This window comes from Dunckerocampus dactyliophorus, chromosome 2 (assembly GCF_027744805.1).
Source record: "Dunckerocampus dactyliophorus isolate RoL2022-P2 chromosome 2, RoL_Ddac_1.1, whole genome shotgun sequence".
Lineage (NCBI taxonomy): Eukaryota > Metazoa > Chordata > Actinopteri > Syngnathiformes > Syngnathidae > Dunckerocampus > Dunckerocampus dactyliophorus.
This window is the reverse complement of record NC_072820.1, coordinates 29,053,138-29,074,516: the sequence shown is the minus strand read 5'-3', so window position 1 is coordinate 29,074,516 and position 21,379 is coordinate 29,053,138. Positions and strand designations below refer to the sequence as shown.

At 41.1% G+C, this 21,379-nt stretch overlaps 1 protein-coding gene across 18 annotated transcripts in view; it reads left to right on the top strand.

The window, feature by feature from the left end:
* Nucleotides 1-21,379, top strand: part of nrxn1a (neurexin 1a) — a 92,766-nt gene that overhangs the window by 51,552 nt on the left and 19,835 nt on the right. For 5 of the 18 annotated variants that reach the window (XM_054767757.1, XM_054767763.1, XM_054767758.1 and 2 more), the window contains 11 exons: nt 3,081-3,284; nt 5,375-5,401; nt 9,337-9,459; nt 12,822-13,203; nt 13,279-13,469; nt 15,959-16,132; nt 16,377-16,403; nt 17,782-17,901; nt 19,596-19,777; nt 19,867-20,038; nt 20,839-20,928. In XM_054767757.1, coding sequence (XP_054623732.1) covers nt 3,081-3,284; nt 5,375-5,401; nt 9,337-9,459; nt 12,822-13,203; nt 13,279-13,469; nt 15,959-16,132; nt 16,377-16,403; nt 17,782-17,901; nt 19,596-19,777; nt 19,867-20,038; nt 20,839-20,928 — 1,692 coding nt within the window. The remainder of the gene's footprint in view (nt 1-3,080; nt 3,285-5,374; nt 5,402-9,336; nt 9,460-12,821; nt 13,204-13,278; nt 13,470-15,958; nt 16,133-16,376; nt 16,404-17,781; nt 17,902-19,595; nt 19,778-19,866; nt 20,039-20,838; nt 20,929-21,379) is intronic. The other 13 variants (XM_054767771.1, XM_054767774.1, XM_054767770.1 and 10 more) reach the window with 6 other exon arrangements.

Below are 21,379 nucleotides of genomic sequence, written 5' to 3'. Positions count from 1 at the left end.
TCGACACGATCCAGGTTTAAGGCCTAAATATGCCTCTCGCACTAATTAAGCACATTAAAAGGATAAAATGTATAGCTACACACCACTAATGGATGATAATGTAAGATGATAGCTAGAACAGATGGAATCAGAGTTACGATGTGGCCAGTCACAGCACACAAATAAGTGACCACCAAACAAAGTGTGAAACCTCACTCTTGATGAGAAAACATTACAGTATTAGTGAAGTGTAAAGAATTTTTTTTTAACAACTCATTTTGAAAGAAACAAAAAAAAAGTTTTGACAAAAAATGTGCAAATTTGCAAGGCTGTGAATGCTGAATCGCGAATGTGTGGGTATCCACTGTGCATACAGGACATAAAGCTGGCCAATCACACTCCTTACAGTCCATGTTGCAGCAACGTGCATGTCACGCTAAGCAATAGGTTTTAGAAGAGGATGAGCAAGTTTTCTAGCGTACGCAAACGCCTCAACGCAGAAGCATAAAGCAGGCTTAAGATGCGGATGTTTTGTTCAGAAAATGGCCGCCCGGATCCTTCATGTTTTTTTGTGTTTGGACACCCCTGCTTTAAGGAGTCATTTCAGCTTGATTTTAATTTAGACCACATCCCTTTACTGCTCTGGTGTGCATTAAAAAATCCCACATGTAAAGATTTATGACAAATAAAAGTGTGTCTGTGGGTGATGGAAGACTCGTAACAATAGCAGAGCCTTGCTATTTTTGGTTCTTTGTTATTTTTATTGTCAACACAAATAATGTGTCTGGAAGCAAGCGTAAGATGGAGGCAGAGAACGCAGAGGGACCAGTGCAGGTGAAAAGTGAGGGCGGGCAGGAGGGAGAACCAATACGAGTATTGGCCTGCTGTAAGGCCGGCAGGAATCGATGTGCAAGTGAACGGCTGACATGTCAGAGCGCGATGGAACCGCTGGGTCGGAACCAACGTGTGACAGCAGGTGAGAAGATGAGGAGCGGTGGGAGACAGCCGCCAAGGATCTTGACAGAGCGAGGCGATACGGGTAAAAGCTATGAATTTTAGACTCCGGGGAACACGCTTACAGCGGCGAGGTGGAGTCAGACAAGAGGAAGGAATGTTGATAGTGCCTTCGTCTCAACTGAAAGAGAATAAAAATGTTTCATTTTGGAGAAAAGAGGCATCGTTTCTCAGCCCTGTGTGTGTGGTGGGGGGGGGGGGTGGGGGGGGTGTAGGTGTGTGTGTGTGTGTGTGCGTGTGCACTGAGGGGTCACTAACTGGTGCTTCAGTAGATTAAAGGAAGCACAGATGGAGAAGCAGATGGAGAGAGTGATTGGCCGTGTTTATGCCTTCTACCTGCAGTTTCTTCCTCCATCTCTCCCTCCCTCCTTTTTTTTTACACTCCTCCCTTCCCTTTCTCACCATCCTCATCATCATCATCCTCCTCTTCTCTTTGTTCTGTTGCCTCTCTCTTCTTAAATGAACAAACACCAGGCCGCCATGAATATTTATTCGGAAAAAAAGCAGACATATTTCCAGTTCATTTTTCCCACACGTCCTCGTTGACCATTTTTAGGAAGGTTGCATGTGTGTCCCTTTGGAACTGGTTACTGTAGGTCGATATATGGTTAAGCTATGTATCTAGTTATGGCTAATCTATATGCAGCATTTATTTATGAATTATAGAACATTTATGTCAGTTTTTTACTAGAGTATTTATTTCTACATTCCTTTTTCATCTCTTATTTTATTTTCCCTTATTATTTGTATTCTATTTTTTGTATTTTTCTTCTTTACTTATTATTTACTTTAATTTTTTTTTTACTTACTTTAGTTTCTTATTTTGTTTTCCATTTTTTCAACATTTTCCATTTCTTTCCTTCATCACTGCATCAGCTATCAATCATTGTTACACATTGCCTATTATTTTCTCTCCCAAATAGAAGATGAAGACACTTAAAACACTTTACATACTTTTAACGACAAAATACAAACAGATAAGTTATTGTAAGTGTGAATAAATTATCAGCAATAGACATGGACAAGGGGTAGGATTAAATAAGTGCTACTTCTTCCTACTCTTTTTCAGACATGCTGATAAATGTAATCATGTGGTGTTCCTGAACGTAATTTGTGAAGCATGGCCAAAACAAGTAAAAGCAAACTATATTAATTCATAATTTTAGTAAAAAACCCAACATTAAACAGTGTATTACTCCCAATGGGAACAAACAGGCTTGAAAAATGGACTGCGGTGCTTCCCCCCGCCCCACCCCTTCCTTGCGTTCCTTTTCGCCAGCCATTTTTCTCCCGCTGTTGAGCGAGGTGGTGCGGCTGGTAAGGAATATTTCGTCAGCTGTGGAAAAATGTGTGTTATCTCTTGATATAACAGCAGCCAACTATCCTCTCCTTCACGCACATTAATGAGGGTTCATTTGCATTTTAACCAAGAGCTTCCGCCACCTTCCGCCATCCAGCATCCACCCCTCCCATTCCTGGCTAAACCCTCCTCTGTTCACACATAAATTCACTCACTTATTCTGACATGGCACACACTATCTTTCTCTCTCTCCTTCCCTACTTTCCTCAGCTCATTAGTATGCATGAACCTCCCTCTCTTCCTGTTCTGTTGTTTTTCCCTTGGCTCTCGCCGTCTCCCACGGAAACAGGAAGAGCGAGGGGAGGGGGGAGCAAAGCAGGAGAGCGAAAAGGGAATGAAGGGAGAGCGCTACTCACACACACACACACACACACACACACACACAGAGCAACATCAAGAGCGTGTTTAGCTGCGTATGTAATTGTCCAATAAAGAATGACGTCCTTTGAGGTAAACAGTTTAGCGGCTGAGGACCGGCCCCAGCAGGTAGCGGAGGTGAAAACATTATGAATATGCAAATGATTATGCAAATTACATTACAGTTGGGATCACCTGAGCGTCTTGCATGGTGACTCCAGGGCTGGGAATGTCAGCTACGATACACACTTGTTCACAGCTATTTTTGAACTGTAAAGTCAATAAAGGAGTGCTGTGATTCCTTTGCTCATATGTAAGAAACTCCATCTCCAGCCGCCTTGTCTCTCACCTTCCTCGTCCTCTCCCGCAGACGCGACCATCTTATCGTATGACGGCAGCAAATTCATGAAGGTGCAGCTGCCCATGGCCATGCACACGGAGGCGGAGGACGTCTCGCTGCGCTTTCGCTCCCAGCGGGCCTATGGCGTTCTCATGGCAACCACATCCCGCAACTCAGCGGACACCCTCCGCCTGGAGCTGGACGGGGGCCGAGTTCGGCTCACAGTCAACCTAGGTGCCCCTCACGCACTCGCTCTGATTCAAAATTATCTTTCAGGGGAAATGCAGCTGATACTATAGAATGTCAGGACATGCTGATTAATGAGATATTTTTTCTTCCTGCTAAGTAAATGCACTTGCTATGAATGACAATCTCATGTTGCAACACAAAGGACTTCAAATAGTAATTGGAACTTCATTACAGTGGAACCTCTAACTACCAATACAATGCCCATTTGTATGAATTACAATACAATTTTTCCCCATTGGAAATAAATACAAACTCAAAATGATCTGTTCCAGGATCAAACTGGTAGCCAGTAGAAAACCTGTATTAACAGGACAGGCTGCCATGCGTGTTTAAAAAGACATTAACCACTGTTAATATTAACCTTAAAAACAATACAGTGCATTTTTACCGTTAACTTTGATGCTGAGTGACTGTGAGGCGAGTCTCTTCACATTAAGCAGCTAACTTTCCGTTGTACATTTCTCATTTCTTATTATCGTCGTCTCTGCGTTGCAGTAATTCCTGTTCTATGGTTGTCATCACATTTTTTTCTTCCCTGAAAGGTGAAAAATTATAGGATCCAGAGGCCACGCTCAAACCAACGCAATGCACAGTGCTAAGCAAATGTATTTGAACACCCATCATAAAAAGGAAAAAACATCTTTTAAATCCATATTTTAACATAGTTAACATAGTTTTATTTGACCTAAACAGCAAAATAGTCATTTTCCCCCATCCATTACATGACTTTTTTCTGCTTTTGTTTTTAGGTAAAACAGTAAATTTGAAAATGCATGGATAGCTGGGTGGTGTTCTAAAACATTTGCACTGCACTGTTGTTAAACATGCCGCACGGTGGTCTAGTGGTTGGCATGTTAACCACACGGTCATAGTCAGGAGATCGGGAAGAGCGCTTCGAATCTCCGTTGGGCATTTCTGTGTGGAGTTTGCATGGCACTCTGGTTTCCTCTCACATTCCAAAAACATGCATGTTAGGTTAATTGGAGACTCTAAATTGTCCATAGGTATGAATGTAAGTGTGAATGCTTGTTTGTCTATATGTGCCCTGCCATTGGCTGGCCGCCAGTCCAGGGTGTACCCCGCCTGTCGCCCGAAGTCAGCTGGGATAGGCTCCAGCATACCCCGTGACCCTAATGAGGAGAAGCGGGATAGAAAATGGATGGATGTTGTTAAACATATGCATGCTATGATATGCTATTTTACCTTCTTTGTAATGTTCTGATGTGGGCTTAACTTCTGTGTTCATATGTGACTATACCGCGGGACAGTTAAAAACACGATCTTGTTTAAAAAGATTCTCACCGAGTTGAAGTCACAAGTTACGACACCAAACTGTGCGTTGGACTTTGGAGGTTCCATTGTATTTTACTAAAGGATGTCGACACAAGTGAAGGTTAACATCGTTGCTTTTGTGTGGAACAGAGGGTCAAGCCTCAAGCTGCACTCTCTGCTCACTCCCAGTGGACCTGTGCATCCCCAAACCCCAGTCCTCTCACTGCCAAAAAAAAGAACACACACTTTTCTAGTTCAGAGCCTCACATCACAGCTCAGCTTGAGAAACACAACACAACACCGGCCTTTTGGCAGCCACACGTTTTGACACAACACAACACAGGCTCACAGAGGGGTGCATGTGTGGGTCTCTGGTTGTCTGCAGCCACGTCTTTCCTGCGGTTGACGCCACGCGACACACCCGGCATGTCGAGTTACAAGAGGAACCCGCACGCAGCGGGACTAAATCTTGCAAGATTTTTAGCAGCTCTGGCTGGGCGGCAGGAATTGGTGCGATGCGTTCGGTGTCACCCAGACCCTGAAACCCATCAACCAATTCGTGGTCCAGCCAGGCCCACAGCGTAAAAAAAGCACACTCCACATGCTAGAATACTCTCCTCAGTTGTCTTTTTTTTTTGTAAACTTTGGATTTGCTCCCCTCAGCGTGACCACGGAGAGAGAGTGCTTTCTCAGCGCTGTGTGTGTTGTCAATGCGTGCAGGGTGTGTCGATGTGAGCATCCCCAGGGCGTGGACGGTGTGTGTACGTGTGCAGCATTAACCCTCTGCTCTGCTCTTCCTCCAGACTGTATCAGGATAAACTGTACAGCCAGTAAGTGATCCTCCATCTCACCTAACCCCTTCTGTCCTTCCTTACCTCCTCCTCAGTATGTGTGCTTTTATTGATGTCTCCACTCTTTCTCACTCCCCTTCCCATCTTATCTCAGTCTCTGATTCAGCATATCTTTGTGCCAATTAGATGTGTGGTGTTTTTCATCATTGATTTCCTGGTCGACTATTTTAGCAAAGGTGGAAGCGAGGACTGGTGGAAGGGAAACAAATGTAGGGCTGTGTCTCAATTCGCATACTTCTCAGTGTGAACTCACTTATGCACTCCAAATTGTATTGTATTGTACTTTATTAATCCCACAGCAGGGAAATTCACTTGTTACAGCAGCAAGCAAGATACGCAAGTAAAGAATACATAGTGACACAGGTGGTGCAGGTGGTGCAGGTGTTGTAGAGCCTGACAGCGGTCGGTATGAAGGACCTGCGGAACCTCTCCTTCTTACACCGTGGGTGTAACAGTCTGCTGCTGAAGGAGCTGCTAAGGGAAACCACAGTGTCATGTAGCGGGTGAGATGTGTTGTCCATGATGGATGTCAGCTTAGCCAACATCCTTCTCTTCCCCACTTCCTCCACGGAGTCCAGAGGACCGTCCAGGACAGAAAATGCCAAGTGGAAGTGCACTAATTGAGACACATGCTGTGTTTCAATTCGCACACTTTCACACTTACGTATGCATTATGAGTCAGTATCCAAATGTTGCACTCAAAATGCCCAAAATGGTGAGTGTGCAGCGATGAACCCACACCAAACTCAACAGTTGCCATCTTGGCGATATAGCAAAAGGGGAGGAGCTATGCCTAGTGGTTGCAATTCGCAAATAAAAAGGAGAGAAGAAGAAGAACCATCACTTCAATGACAGTGATTGATTTGGGAGAGCACTATACTGTCAAAATTGGCACCCTCAGAAAATACATATGGGACGCAGTCCACTTATTGAACCACACTGACAGAAGTATTCCATTTGAGAGACAGCCGAGGTTAAAATTAGATGTGAGCTAGCATTGGAAGCCAGTTCATTACAAAAAATGTCTGCTTCACCTGCTGAACATGCCGACGCCTGCCTGTGGAGGCTTTATTCGTTTGACTCTTAAAGGCAGATGTGGGCTTTTTGCGAATACTGCCATTCTTTGTGTGTGTGTGTTTGTGTTTTGTGTGTCATGCTGCTGCGAATCACAGATGAAACTTCATTCCCTTGCGTGGCGTTTCTGCCTGCCTGTCTGTCACGACCACGGAGAAAGAGAGAGAGAAGGAGGAAGACAAATGCTCTGTGACGGCAAGGAGGTGGTGAAATGGGCGACTGCAGTTGCCATAGAAACGCTCCTAGCTGCACGGCACAGAATCTATCGCGCGAATGTCCGCCGGCCAATTTTAGACTCGCTTGTCTTGAATGAACATTTCAGCAGGCTGCCACTTCACCTCCACCACCTCCCACCCCTATGCACACTGCGTGCATAACAATAAATTATACATCTGATATTCAACGGGGATGAAAAATGTATTTAACAGCGAGGTGCCAGTGAAATAGCCCACTCAGCAGTCAAATAAAATGCCTCAGTATGGTAAGTGAGTCGAAGCTTATGCAGCAGAAAGGAAAAATACATTTTGCCTTTTATCTTCTGAAGTCTAAGGTGTAATAGGTCCACAGTGAGTTAATTTTATTCTTGTAAAATTTTTGCAGTTTTTTTCCTCCTAATATTGCGACTTTATTCTAAAAAATGTGTTTTTACGTTAAAATTACAACTTAATTTTCATTAAATTAAACATTTTTTTGTAGTATTGCGACTTTATTTTTAAAAAATTTTGCATGTAAGTAGACTGCTTTTTTTATTCTAAAATTGTGACTTCATTCTCATAAAATTACACATTGTCTTTCTTGTAATTTTACAACTTAAAATAAATCTTGCTATATTGGAACTTTATTCTTGTAAAATTGAGATTTATTTTTCTTCATAATATTGCAACTTTATTCTTAAGTAAAATAACTTTTTTCCCATTTAGGAAGAAAATTGCTGAAAATTCATAAAATTGCAACTTAATTCTCATAAAATTACACATTGTTTTTCTTGTAATTTTACAACTTTATTGTAAAAAAAAAAACAAACTTATTTTCCATGTAGAAAGTCAACGTTTTTTTAATCCTAAAATTGCGAGGTAATTCTCAAAAAATATTTTTAAAAATCGTGTAATATTGGAGCTTTATTCTTGTAAAATTAAGATATATTTTTCTTCATATTATTGCAACTTTATTTTTAAGTAAAATAACTTTTTTCCCATGTAGGAAGACAACTTTTTTTAAATCCTAAAATTGCTACTTAATTCTCACAAAATGAAAAAAATCTTGTTATATCGTAACTTTATTCTTGTAAAATTTGTTTTTTCCCTTCATAACATTGCAGCTTTATTTTTATAAAATTATTATTCCATGTAGTAAGACAACATTTATCCTAAAATTCTCATAAAATATTTTTTTGAATATTGCAACATTATTTCCATAAAAATATTTTACAAAATATGTTTTAAGATTTTTCCAAATTTATTGTCATAATGTTCTTTTTTTTCTTTTCAGTGTGGCCCTAAACCGTCTTTGCACGTTGGATTTGAATACTATTTCGTCTTAAACTAACAACCCTCCCCGTCCTGCTTTTGCAGCACTGAGCATCGATTGCACATATAGCCCAGCATCAGTCCTGCTCATCATGATGCAGAGCGCGCTGACCCAAAAAAATACCTTGTGTGTGTATGTGTTTGTGCTTCTCCCTGTTCCCAGGTTGACACAGACCACTGCATCAGTCTCACATCAGCCTGTCCCATTCTTTGTAGCATTCCTATGAAAAACGATGAGGGGTAAAAAAAAAAAAAAAAGTGCACACACACACACACATGCCTGCACATATTCCTCCTTCCCCCAGTGCAGGGCAGTGATCCATGGTAACAGGATGAGATGCTCATGCCCAGAGCACAGCTGAGTCTCCTCAGGGGAACCCAGCGTCCTTCCTAAACAAACACACACTCACTGCGGCGGATGCAAACATACGCGCTTTGCATGGCTGTGCGTCCATTTGCGATCCGCCGAGCGTTGTCGGCTAATTGTGTTTCCGTGTCAGCCCGCCTGTTTGCCTTGCGCCTTCACTCGCCACCTGTGTGTCTGCGTGCGTGTGTGTGTGTGTGCGTGCGTCAACGCCCAAGAGTGATGCTTGACATTTTCTGCAGCAGAATCTGTTCGGGTCAGTGTACTTCTCGCCTGCCCCGTCATTACCTTCAATAGGTCACTGTTAGCAGACTCACTCAAACCAACAAGACTTGGAGGGAAACACGAAGGGAACGTGGGAGGGGGGTGTATGGCGCATATGCATTTTGTGAGACTGGTGTGCACCGAGTTTGGCGGGTGGGGACGCCGTGGCTTCTGGCTCTCAAATGTGCAGCGGACTATGTGGAAAATGTGAGCCGGTGGTATGCAGGCAGAGGAAGACATCAGGACGTTGGAGAGCTCTCTTTCACTTGCTGTGTGTGTATAGTGCCACCATGAGGTTTTAGTGCAGTACTGCACTAGTGGCATAGTCATGTAAACATGAAGGTGGGTGATGAGGTACAGTATGTATAGGTATATAGGAGGTACATTGACTTCATCCATTTGTATTCATCTACCTGCAAAGACATCTGTCTATCTGAGAAGCGTTGACATGGAGATGGTTGCCTCCCCCAGGTTATGTATGGTTCCTTCCTTCTTCTACCCTACCCAACCTCCTGCCCTAAACAGACATTTGCAAACTTTCATCAACTAAACCTACCTGGCTTCTTTTTCTTCTTCCTCTTTGTCTTCTTTTTCTTCATCTGCTGCTGTTGCACTTTTTCTTTTGTCTCTCTGCATCTCTTGTCTGTGTCTGTGCATATGTTAATGGTGCTCTGGGCTATGTGTAGGTAAAGGCCCAGAGACTATCTTTGCGGGGGCGGGTCTCAATGATAATGAGTGGCACACAGTGAGGGTAGTCCGGCGTGGCAAGAGCCTCAAGCTCACCGTGGACGACCTGCAGCCTGTTGAAGGTAACCACAAATTGTTTTTTCCCCTTACTATAACATGCTATGTATTGTTAAGGGGCATGTTACTTTCAGTAGTCATTTGGCTATGAACTTTGTGTTTCTGTCGTTCACTCGCTCCTCTGGTGCAAAAGCTGTCTAATAATTTGTCGTGTTTTAAATACTAGCTTTCTGTGAAACACATTTTCTTATTCCTGATGAAAAAAACTACAGTGTAGTTTCAAATGCATTTAAGGCCAACGTTTTCAATACCATTATACAATTTGATACAATTTCAAATAAAGTGAATTTTTATTTGGTTAACAGTTTATTTGAATCTTTCCTTGCTTCCTCAAGCACGAGACCTGAGGAAGCAAGGAAAGATTCAAAACACTTGGAGCACTAACGGGAAAATCTACATCAAACTAAACGGAAGTCCAGGAGTCGCAAGAGTGCTTGTTGTCCAAGATATCAGTGATCTGGATGCATATTAAACATTATATTACTATGATAATAAGCATAATGGAGGAAACACCCTACAAGACAGAGAAGGACTACATTCCACAGACACAATTAATAAAAGGAACTCTTATATACAAACCCAGCGTCACTAGCAGTGCAACACTAAAGACGATGTGGATATCAACAGGAGAGAAAGGACAGGATAAATAGAAAGGGAAAAGGAAAGGAGAAGGAGGAAAAATGGAGAAAGGGAAAAAATCATTTGTGTACCTGTATACTGTATATGTAAAAATGTGCATACTTGTGTAGGTGCAGATGTAGGTGTATATGTATGTATGCAAGTGTTTGTATGTACACACATGTATTAGCAATTGATGTGCTACGAAGAGGGGGTAGGATTAAATTATCTCTGCTTCTTCCTACTCCTTTTCGGACATATGCGTGTTCGAAATAAATTAAACCAACCAACCAACCAACCAACCAACAGTAAGCATGTGAATCTCTCTGTGATGGATGATTCCATTCGAATCTAGATATACAGGTGATGATACGATTCAAAAACTACAGTGTATATTTTAAAAACAGAACGATTCGATAAGATTCGATGTAGTGTACGAAAGATGCAATTCAATTCCACGGTCAATGTAGACATTAATCTTACGTTATATAATAAAGATGCCGACTATATGAAAGTGGCATCCTTACAGTATTTCTAAATGTGTAAAAGAGCACATCATACACCCAAGCATTCTGTAAGGCACTGCTAAAAATTTAACCTTCAGTCCAATCAATAATACAAAATAAATAAATAGTGCAAAGCCCCTTAAATAACCACAAAAGTTCAAAGTGTCCAAGCACGGACAAGCAAATGGAAGTATTTGTCACATGGGTGCAATGACAATAAACATCGATCTTTCTATCTCCTGTATAACAATGAAAAAACAGAAGTCTTAACCTTCAGTCCAATCAATAATACAAAATAAATAAATAGTGTAAAGCCCCTTAAATAACGACAAAAGTTCAAAGTGTCCAAGCACGGACAAGCAAATGGAAGTATTTGTCACATGGGTGCAATGAAAATGTTGTGTTAACTTGTAAAAGTAAACAATCCCATTCTCAAAATGTCATAACAATAGTAAGGGTGCAGCATTTTAGACTGAGCATAGTATTTTCAACACTCCAGGTTGGTAACAAATGTGCAACATTTCAAAGTAAACAAGTTACAAAGCAAAACCGTTACCATACTTGCCTCTGTTGGTCTGGCTAGTCAAGTTTTGCACCCTTCTTCTCGACTCCAAAGACGTTCCAAAAGTTTGTTGTTTTTTTTTCTTCTATTGTGGTGACTAGTAGCTAGCTAGCGCGCATGCTACTATTTATAGCCATTCCAGTCTTCAGTCATGACAAGCTATGGACCATGCACGACAATCCTGTCGCCAGCAGCCCAGGCTCTCGCGTTGTTTAAAAGACACTCTGTCAACCGATTGCTTCTCTCGTGATACCTGTTGTATATCTCCACAATTAATTCATTCGATTAATCTAAAGATTTATGGCTGATTCGTATTGATACAGGAGGCTGCTACTGACGCAGCCAAATCATGCGCTTGTCAAACCGGATATCCGGTCGCATTGGTTTATCGTTCACAACCCTAGTTAAGAGGTTATTTTTAACTTGAAATGACACAAGAAAGTGGCAAAAGACTGTAAAATCTTGTGTTGAGAGCTATTTATCTACTAAAATACTGGGTATTTTTATTGTTTTTGCATTTTTTAGAGAAGAATGCTCTTGATCACCCCCAACCTTATATCTTTCCTATTATTAATCCTGGAATTTTCAACACTCGCATATTTCTGCATATTGAAAGTATTCAAAACCTTACAACCTTCTTGGCCTTTTAACGAACATAATTGTTGAACGAAGCACACTCATATGCATCATCATTGCACACACACAGATGCTCCTTTGAAGTTGCCAACATGACAGGACATGCCCCAATAATCCAGGCTGAAAACATAGTATGTGCTCAGAATGTCTCATTAGCACTGACGAATAGATAAGTAAGCAGCCTATAAACTCTTTATCCCAGTTCCCCATGCGTGCAGTGCCTGGATTGGTTGTGGTTGCGTTTTCATGTTGGGACAAAAAGCACATGACAGCTGGTGAATGTGTTTTTATGTAGACATAGTTTTTTTTTTTTTACTTCACTTCTGTGGATGGACATGTTGTTTTACATTGGAGTGGGGGAAATGTGCATTTTTTAATGTCCGTTCCTTCCTGCTTGAAATTTCTATTTTCGGATACTATGCGGATATACATCTATGGTTGTTTTGGCATAGTTGATTGTGAATGATTGTGAATTTCGTGCTACACACAATATAGTTTCCACTACTTAAATTAAAATGCCACTGAATTTGTTTATACTGGAGGAGTTGCTTAATTACGCAGATCGCTGTAAGCACTTTGTTTGATAAGGTCTGTGAGGTGGGCCAACTCAATACTATTTTCCAAATGGTTCCGCGGGCCGGATTTGTGATATAGAGGATCTTTGACTAGTTTTTTCTGTTGTATGTTATTAAAAAACAGGACAGCACTCGTAAAGAAACAATCTTTGACCAGCGCAAGCATATTGTTTAAGTATGATTATATAGCCATTTGGTGACTTTAAAATGTTTAGGTGTAGCAGAGCCTATACAAAATAACAGTAACATTGACGGGTCAAGTCCTTAGCTTTGAATAGCTCTGCTGTAGGTTATGCCAGAAGTTACCAGGATGCTTTATAATGGTGGTCTTTTTCCACTGTCGTGTGTCATTTCCAGCTTGAAGATAGCCATTCAACAAATAAAAATTGACCATAAGACAAGGGTATGGGGGCTCAGATTAACATGTTTATCAAAATCCCTCATTTTCGTAAATTCACTTCCACCACCAGGTCAAATGGCGGGCGACCACACGCAGCTGGAGTTCCACAATGTGGAGACGGGCATCGTGACGGAGAAGCGCTTCATGCCGGCCGTGCCCTCCAACTTCATCGGGCACTTGCAGGGCCTGGGGCTGAACGGCATGCCCTACATTGACCTGTGCAAAAACGGCGACATCGACTACTGCGAGCTCAATGCCGTCATCGGCTACAAGAGCATCGTGGCCGACCCCGTCACCTTCCGCTCGCGCTCCAGCTTTGTCACCCTGCCCACGCTGCAGGCGTACTACTCCATGCACCTCTTCATGCAGTTCAAGACCACCTCTCCAGATGGTCTCATCCTCTTCAACAGAGGGGACGGCAATGACTTCATCGTGGTTGAGCTGGTGAAAGGGTGAGCTCGGCTATCCTGCGTCATCTTTACTTCTTGTTGATGGCCCACATTGATCTTCTACTTCCATGTCTCCAGCTACCTTCACTACATCTCTGATCTGGGGAATGGAGCCCACCTGATCAAGGGCAACTCCAACAGTCCCTTAAATGACAATCATTGGCACAACGTGCACATTTCCAGAGACACCAACAACCTTCATACGGTCAAGATCGACACCAAAGTCACCACACAGACAACCTTGGGTGCAAAGAATCTTGACTTGAAGGGTAAGCAGCATGTTATTGTACTCGTAATTGTCAGCCCCCGTCCACGATCGGGACTTTTTTGCTGAAAGAACACAGGTGGCGGTTTTGTTTGGACTTGATTCAATTTATGCATGTTTTGTAAAAAGTACATACAATCAAGCGACGTCATCATCTAATTTGCCAAATTGACCGTGATATATGATTTGAGGCTATGTCCGCATGAATGTGGATATTTAAAGTTTTTGTTTTTGTCTTTGGGATAACAACAGTCAGAGTGGAGAGTTTCAAAAATTCTGGCTCAGTGTATGTGTGTGAATGGATAAAACTGAGCTTTTTGGTTTGTGCCATAAGAAATGTACTGCATTATTTCATGTTTTTAAAACCTATTTAACCACAAAACATAAAGTTATTCTTGATGCTTCCTGGGCTCCATGTAATTGTGCACTGATTTTAAAGATAATGTACACTTCATCTCACATTATTGATGAACAGATGCATTGTAATGCGTGGCCAAGCAAGTGTGGTCTCTTTAGGCTTCTCTTTAGGCCAAAATGCACATGAATGTGTTTTTATGTAGTGCGAAAGATTTGTAACACAAGCTACACAGACGTACAGACCATCCCATTATGTGTTTATGAGCGACGGCAAACAGGTAGCTATGGAGCCCACTAGTGGACATGGGGGGAAAAAATGTAGATGTGTTAAAAAAAAAAGAAGACTTTGCAAGATAAGTAATAACTTTTGTGAGATAACGCAAAACTTTTACGACTTATTTTGACCCACACATTTGGTCTTACTTATAGGACAAGTACTGCACACAAGTGAAAAAATCTACTGTATGACTAATCAATGTATTTCTTTTCGAGTACCTGTAATTAAAGAGATGTGTTTCTAGCAACACAAGCTAGGATCGGATGTTTAGAATTTTATTTCCAAAAGACAAGCCGAACCATCATGGACCATTGAAAACTTGTCTCTACAGTTATAATATCATTTTAAACCACCACAGTTGGGCAGTAAGGGATGCACAAATGCTGAGGATGGAAATGAAACGATACATTTCCAGCCAGTTTTTGCTATATTGAGGCAAGCTATTAACGGAAACCTGTAGTGTATCTTCACAATAAGAGCCATCCAATCATCACAATACATTGCAAGAAATGGCATAATGTTGTTTTACAGCTTAGCCATTTTACAGGAAAAGTTAATTAGTACTGAATTAGAGTCACAATGTAAAAGTTACTGCATTATCTCACAAAAATTCATCCTTTTTTTTTACCCATTAGAATTATTTTTCCTCATGTCCCTGAGAGCGCTCCGTCGGTAGCACCAAATCTTAAAAAAAACAAACAAACAAACAAAAGTAGCGGCAAATTTATTTTGTGGCAGTCCAACTTAATTAGTGGCAGGCCACCACAAAATAAATGAGTGTATAGGAAGCATATAATACTATCAAATATAAGGGATGTTTGATAATATCGGCCCACCGATATTATCGTCTCGATATTGGGCGATAATGTGATATCGGAAGATCTCAGTATCTGTTTTTTTCCCGATAATGAAAACAGATTTTTTTTAAAAATGCTGTATAGATGGTTAATGTTTACATGGCCAGGATGACACCGCAGTTTGTTCACATACAGTGCAAACCCACCTCCTTTGCACTTTCCACAGGCTCTTGTGTTCCTGTCCACTCTGACTGCTCTGAAGTTGGCTCGATCCACGTTAGCATCTGGGATGCTAGCTGTTAGCCATTCAGTGAAGCACAATTAAGCTGCGCTCCCTGAATGTCTTGACGTTCTTGCCAGCTCGTCAATCGCACACCAATGCGGGATGTCGCTCTCATGGCGCGTAAAGTTGTGCTTGAATAAACAAACAGAGCTGCTTGAAAGGCAGCCACTCGTGATGGCGATGGCGTGATGGAGAAATGTGATGTTACACATATTGGTAATTGAGAGAAGGACAACATTGGGAAAAAAAAGTAGATTGATTGATTGATTGATTGATTGATTGATGTCATAATTTTCCAATGTCATAATGAACTTATTCAGAAAATAATCACAAAATATCACAAAATAAAACAACCAAGGCAAGACATGAGAGATAAGAAAATAGAATAAGAATAAATAAATATCGGTGGTCCCTATATCCCTATAAAATATCATATGAAAACAATGTCAATAAGCTGCCTTAGGTTCTGAAATATTTTATTATCACTTACTCTCCTTTACTAAGTCACAGGTAAATATGCAAGCAATGTCTAGTTTCGGTTTCTATTTGCCGACAACCACTTATGTTGACATCAGTCAGTCAGTCCGAGGGGCATGGACATAAACAGGCTCCACTGTAGTAGTATACAGTATATGTGGGCATATTGAGAGTTAGATAGATCCATTTGACAGTTATTTGAATCGCTTCAACATCAATCAGTAGCTTAAGGCAGTAATTCCAGTAGAGAATGACAGCGATTGGTCCACAAAGATGTCACTCATTGTGTTGATGTGCAACAGGTGACCTGTACATTGGGGGCGTGTCCAAAGAGATGTACAGAGACCTTCCGAAGCTGGTCCACTCCCGGGAGGGATTCCAGGGTTGCTTAGCAACAGTGGATCTCAACGGCCGGCTCCCAGACCTTTTGGCGGATGCTTTGGCAACCATGGGACAAGTGGAGCGAGGATGCGAAGGTAGGGCGACAACATGCTCTCGGATCCGAAGCGTTGCCTTTCTGTCCCTGTTTTTTTCCCCCGCCCATTCGAGTCATTCTCTGTTAGCAAAAGTGAACCCACTAACCCAGCTTCTGCTCTGTCAGATGTAACGTTCTCTCATCTTTCTGCACTTTGTGTTCTCAGCAGTTCACAGGCATCCGTGTGCATCGACTAACCATCTAACTTGATTTGCTTGTTTGCTTTTTTGTTTGGCTCACAAAAGTTACATTGATGAAAGCTGACTTGCAAGGTATATCGCTTTGAATGCACGACGTGAGCGTGTGTTTGTGTGTGTGAGCGCGTGTGTGTGTGTGTGTGTGTGTGTGTATATATGTATATACTGTTTATACTGTATATGTATATATATAGATATATAGAGAGAGAGAGCGAGTGAGAGAGAGAGAGAGAGAGAGAGAGAGATACATATACAGTATGCTAGCGTGGAAACTACCCAGTGGTGTCCAGTCTTGTGTGGATCCCAGTGATCCAAAGTCAAAGGTCAGAAGTGACCTGTCCTCTCGTGAGACCATCACAATTGTGGCATCAGCACCACAGTTTGTCCAGAGACCACAGCTCCACCATCAAGCAGCATGTCTTCTAACCCCCCTCCTGCTGACTCCCAGTCTCACCATTTCACACCCTCCGTGCCTCGCGATGGGACGGGAAGCTGTAGCATGAGGCAGGAAGAGAGCAGCAGCGGAGAAGTAGTGTTGCGATGTGGGCCTTTAAACATATAACACTTATGTTTAACTCCTCCTGCTGAACCTCATCGAGCATCACCACCTGCATGCATTCCATATTTGACTCTTACAGACATTTCAGTTTTCTTCACTTTGTTTTTACCCTCCATTTTGTAGTCTAACAACTAGGGATGGCTCGATATTGGCATAAAAATGTGATATCAGTAGATATCAGTAATGAAAACCAATTTTTTTTTAATACTGTATAGATGTACATTTTAATATACACATGGCCAGGATGACATCGCAGTTTGTCCACATGCAGTGCAAGCCCACCTCCTTTGCACTTTTCACAAGCTCTTGTGTTCCTGTCCACTCTGACTGCCCTGAAGTCTGGCAGCGCCACGTTAGCATCTGGGACGCTAGCTGTTAGCCATTCAGTGAAGCACAAATAAGTTGCACTCCCTGAAGGTCTTGACGTTCTTGCCAGCTCGTCGATCTTGCTTGGTAGTGAATTTACATTTCCTATGATGATAGAAGGTACCTAAGCCTTGAATCTCCTCTTCCTTGTTAGCAGCTTGACTTTTATCTTTGCCCCGGGTCTGCTGCCTCAGTATCAATGGGTAGACATTGAATCACACCGATGCGGTGTTGGATAGATAGATAGATAGATAGATAGATAGATAGATAGATAGATAGATAGATAGATAGATAGATATGTAGATATGTAGATATGTGATGTTACATATATCGGTATCGGTTGATATCGGAATCCGAAATTGAGAGTTGGACAATATCGGCATATCGGTTATGGGCAAAAAAGCCAATATCGGACATCCCTACTAACAACAATTTATGACCTCTGCAGCAGCTTCGTTTCTAACTTTTAACAACACCCCACGTTCACTAAATAGTCACATTTTTGTACTCACCTTGTGCTCAATGCAGGTCCCAGCACCACCTGTCAAGAGGACTCCTGCTCCAATCAGGGGGTTTGCTTGCAGCAGTGGGAGGGCTTCACTTGCGACTGCAGCATGACATCGTACGCAGGGCCGCTATGCAACGATGGTGAGTGGACCTTTTCTATTGCTGTTTTTAGTTCCTCCGTTTGTTGGTTTGTGGATAGGTTGGACGAGTGCATGTTAAGGACCCATTAGTGCAAATGAGAGACAGAATGTGGATACAGAAAATGATTGTCCTTTTTGGGTCCTGAATGAGGTTTGTGGTTTGTGGTTTCATGCACTTACAGTAGCTGTTAGACGGTGCATTTCCTCCAAGCTGCCATTTGAGGGCGCTGTCGAAACCTCCACCTGAAGTGGTCATTATTTTCCTCCAAGCTTAGATGCTCTCTTGAACAGTGACTCACTGAATCTCTGCATTGGGTACCTTAGTTATCTTTGCAAGGCAAGTAAAACTGTGAATTCTCAATATAGCCCACTTTCAGTAGATCAGAGGCTGTTTATAATACAGTTTACCCCGTTTATGTCAAATATTCCTCTAAGTCAGGAATGTCCAAACAGCGAGGGCCACAAAGTGAAAAATGAAAGGATGCAAAGGCCACTTTGATATTTTATAAAGCAAAATGTGTAGATATACTAAGAGGTTCTGCATCTCAGCTTTGTGATGTAGGTGAAAAAGCCTATTATTAATAGGAACTTTGCTCTTTTTTTCCCATTTTTTCCAATTTTACAAGTATTTAAACTTATAAACTCATAAAATAAATTCATAAATTTTCTTTTTCTAATATTATGACTTTATGACCTTATTACCATAATATTTTGACTTTATTCCCATAATATTATAACTTTTCCTAATCAAAAAAATTACATAATTTAAAAAAATTATTTCTTCTTTAATATTTCAACTCTATGCTACTAAAAGTACATACTTTTTTTCTCAAAATATTATGAATATATTCTCGTAAATTGCGATTTTTTTCTGTTAATATTTTGACTTTATTCTCGTAAAATTATAGCTTTTTTTTTTCATTTTTTCATTTTTTTGTTGTTGTTGGGTTTTTGGTTTTTTCATCAATGTTTTTATTAATTTCCCAAAAATAACCAACAGTGCCATAAACAAAGAAATATCCCCCTTGACAGAGACCTTACGCATAGAAATACAATGCTCCACTTAAACAATGGCTTCGTTCAATCTCTTTATTATCTCTATTAACATAATACAAAAAGAAAAAAAAAAAGATCAGAGATATGTATGTTATTCGTTCCAGTGGTAACATTGACAGTATTTGATGTGTCCATGGATTTGCTGTAGGTCTGTAGTTAGACGTCCACATCATCCAATTCATTATTGGTCTTATTGCAAAAAGTATCTGCTTAAGGTCGACTGCTTTTGTTGACATAACACTTGAGACCCAAGAGGCTCTTTCTAAGGCTTTTATTAGAAATTATTATATATTATTATAAGCTATATATAATTATATATTATTATATTATTATAAGCTCTATAGGCTATTTCTATGAAGAGTGGGTCTGGTTTTGTTGACATGTGTAGTAGTTGAGGTTATTGAAGTTAACTACGGTTAACTTCATCATTGTCGCTCATCAGCGTGACATAACTACTGTCTAGCTACACTGCATTAAAAGATATACACGGTCACTTTCTGTTCAGTGCAAAGTAAGTTTCAAAATAAACGTGGTGAATGCTATTACCAGTTATGTTGAGGTGAGTCAGCCAGTCCGAGAGCTGTCGACTTAAACGGGTTTCACTGTACAAATGTGATTTTCTTTATTTCCTCACGGCAGCTGGTACAACGTATATCTTCGGGCGCGACGGTGGCATGGTGACTTACACCTGGCCCCCGAATGAGCGCCCAAGCACCAGGGCGGACCGGCTCGCCCTGGGCTTCAGCACGCAACAGAAGCACGCCATTCTCTTGCGCGTGGACAGCGCATCCGGCCTTGGAGACTACCTTCAGCTGCAGATAGTAAGTGTGCAACTTGCACAGCTAGAACCTAGAGGCCCATCAAGGGGAAATGTCCCTGTAATGTATATGTTCACACGTGCGCTCCTCAGGACAAAGGCAACATCAGAGTAGTGTTCAATGTGGGCACGGATGACATCAACATCGAGGAAAGCTCCAAGTTTGTCAATGACGGGAAGTACCACATTATCCGCTTCACCCGCAGCGGGGGCAATGCCACCCTCCAGCTGGATGACCTGCCCGTCATCGAGCGCTACCCCTTAGGTAGGCCCCCGCCCAAATCCTGCCAACAGCACACACTACCACTTGACAGGGGCGTAGCTAACCACACCTTAGTGTCAGAAATGAGAAATACAATTGCAGCTTTGTTTCATGTGATTGTCTATGAAATGTTGTGGTCTGATATGAAACTTTTTTAAACCATAAAATGAGACAGCTTGTGTGCTAGACAGACATGTTATGCTTAAGCCTGTTAAATAGTGTTAAAAGGTAATATTTAATTCAGTGTTTTTTCTCATCATAAAAGAAAATAATAAGTTGGTGCATTTTTTGGAGGAAAAAAAACAATAGTTTAAAAATGTCATATGTTTAACTAGTGAGGGAAAAATAAGAAAAAAAGTTTGTATGTTGTAGATTTTGTTTTCCTTTTGTTCTTTTCTATTCCATTTAAAGTGGTAATCTAAGGTTAGTCGTCTTTAACACAGAGAGGCAGCTGCTAGGTAAAATGCTAAATGCTAGTTGTTATGAGTTGTGTGTGAGGCTTCTTCCTGTATGTAACAATAAACCCATATGTGGCAGCTGTAACATTATTTCCCTGTGCTCTTGCAGATGTTAACCCCTGAAATGTCTCTTTAAATTAAACCCAATGAACAGAGAGTAAGAGTCCGCTCACTGGAAAACACCTTCATCAGTGAATTACTCCTCTTCTCCCAGCACATCAAGCTTTATGCTATACAATGAGCAGACCATTACTTTCTTTTCATTGTTGTTCTTTTTGTATCCAGCTCCTGTACCACTTTTGGATGATGCGTAATTACTACTGTGTTTTCATCTCTAAATTAAAGGCAACATTGATAACGAGCGCCTGGCCATCGCCAGACAGCGAATCCCCTATCGGCTCGGTCGAGTAGTTGATGATTGGCTACTCGACAAAGGTAAAAACCCTGATTAAAATTCCTTAAAAGTTTCAGCTTAAAAAGATTCAATATGAAGTCAGTGGAATATATTATCTTGTGCACCATCAACTAACATCTAAAACTCTAAATCCATAACTAAGTATTTAAAAGTTTGGTCAGCTGTAGTGTGTAATACTGTGTAAACTGTAGTGCCTGTGAACTTGTTAGTGTGTATCTGATAATGTCAGGTTAAAGGGACGATGGAGAGATTTAAATGTGAATAAATCAGAAAATAGCAAAGCAGTACTGATAAAAGATGCTTGATTAATGCTGGTAAATAATGTTTTTATGTTATCAAATTGTAAAATTTGTGTAATCAAATTAAAGTAGAGCTATGCTTTTTGAACCAATGTAAAAAAGAAAAAAGTCCTAAACGTAAGCAGAGCTCCTTAAATGAAATTAGCCTCTAGTCCCTTTAACAGTGCTAGCT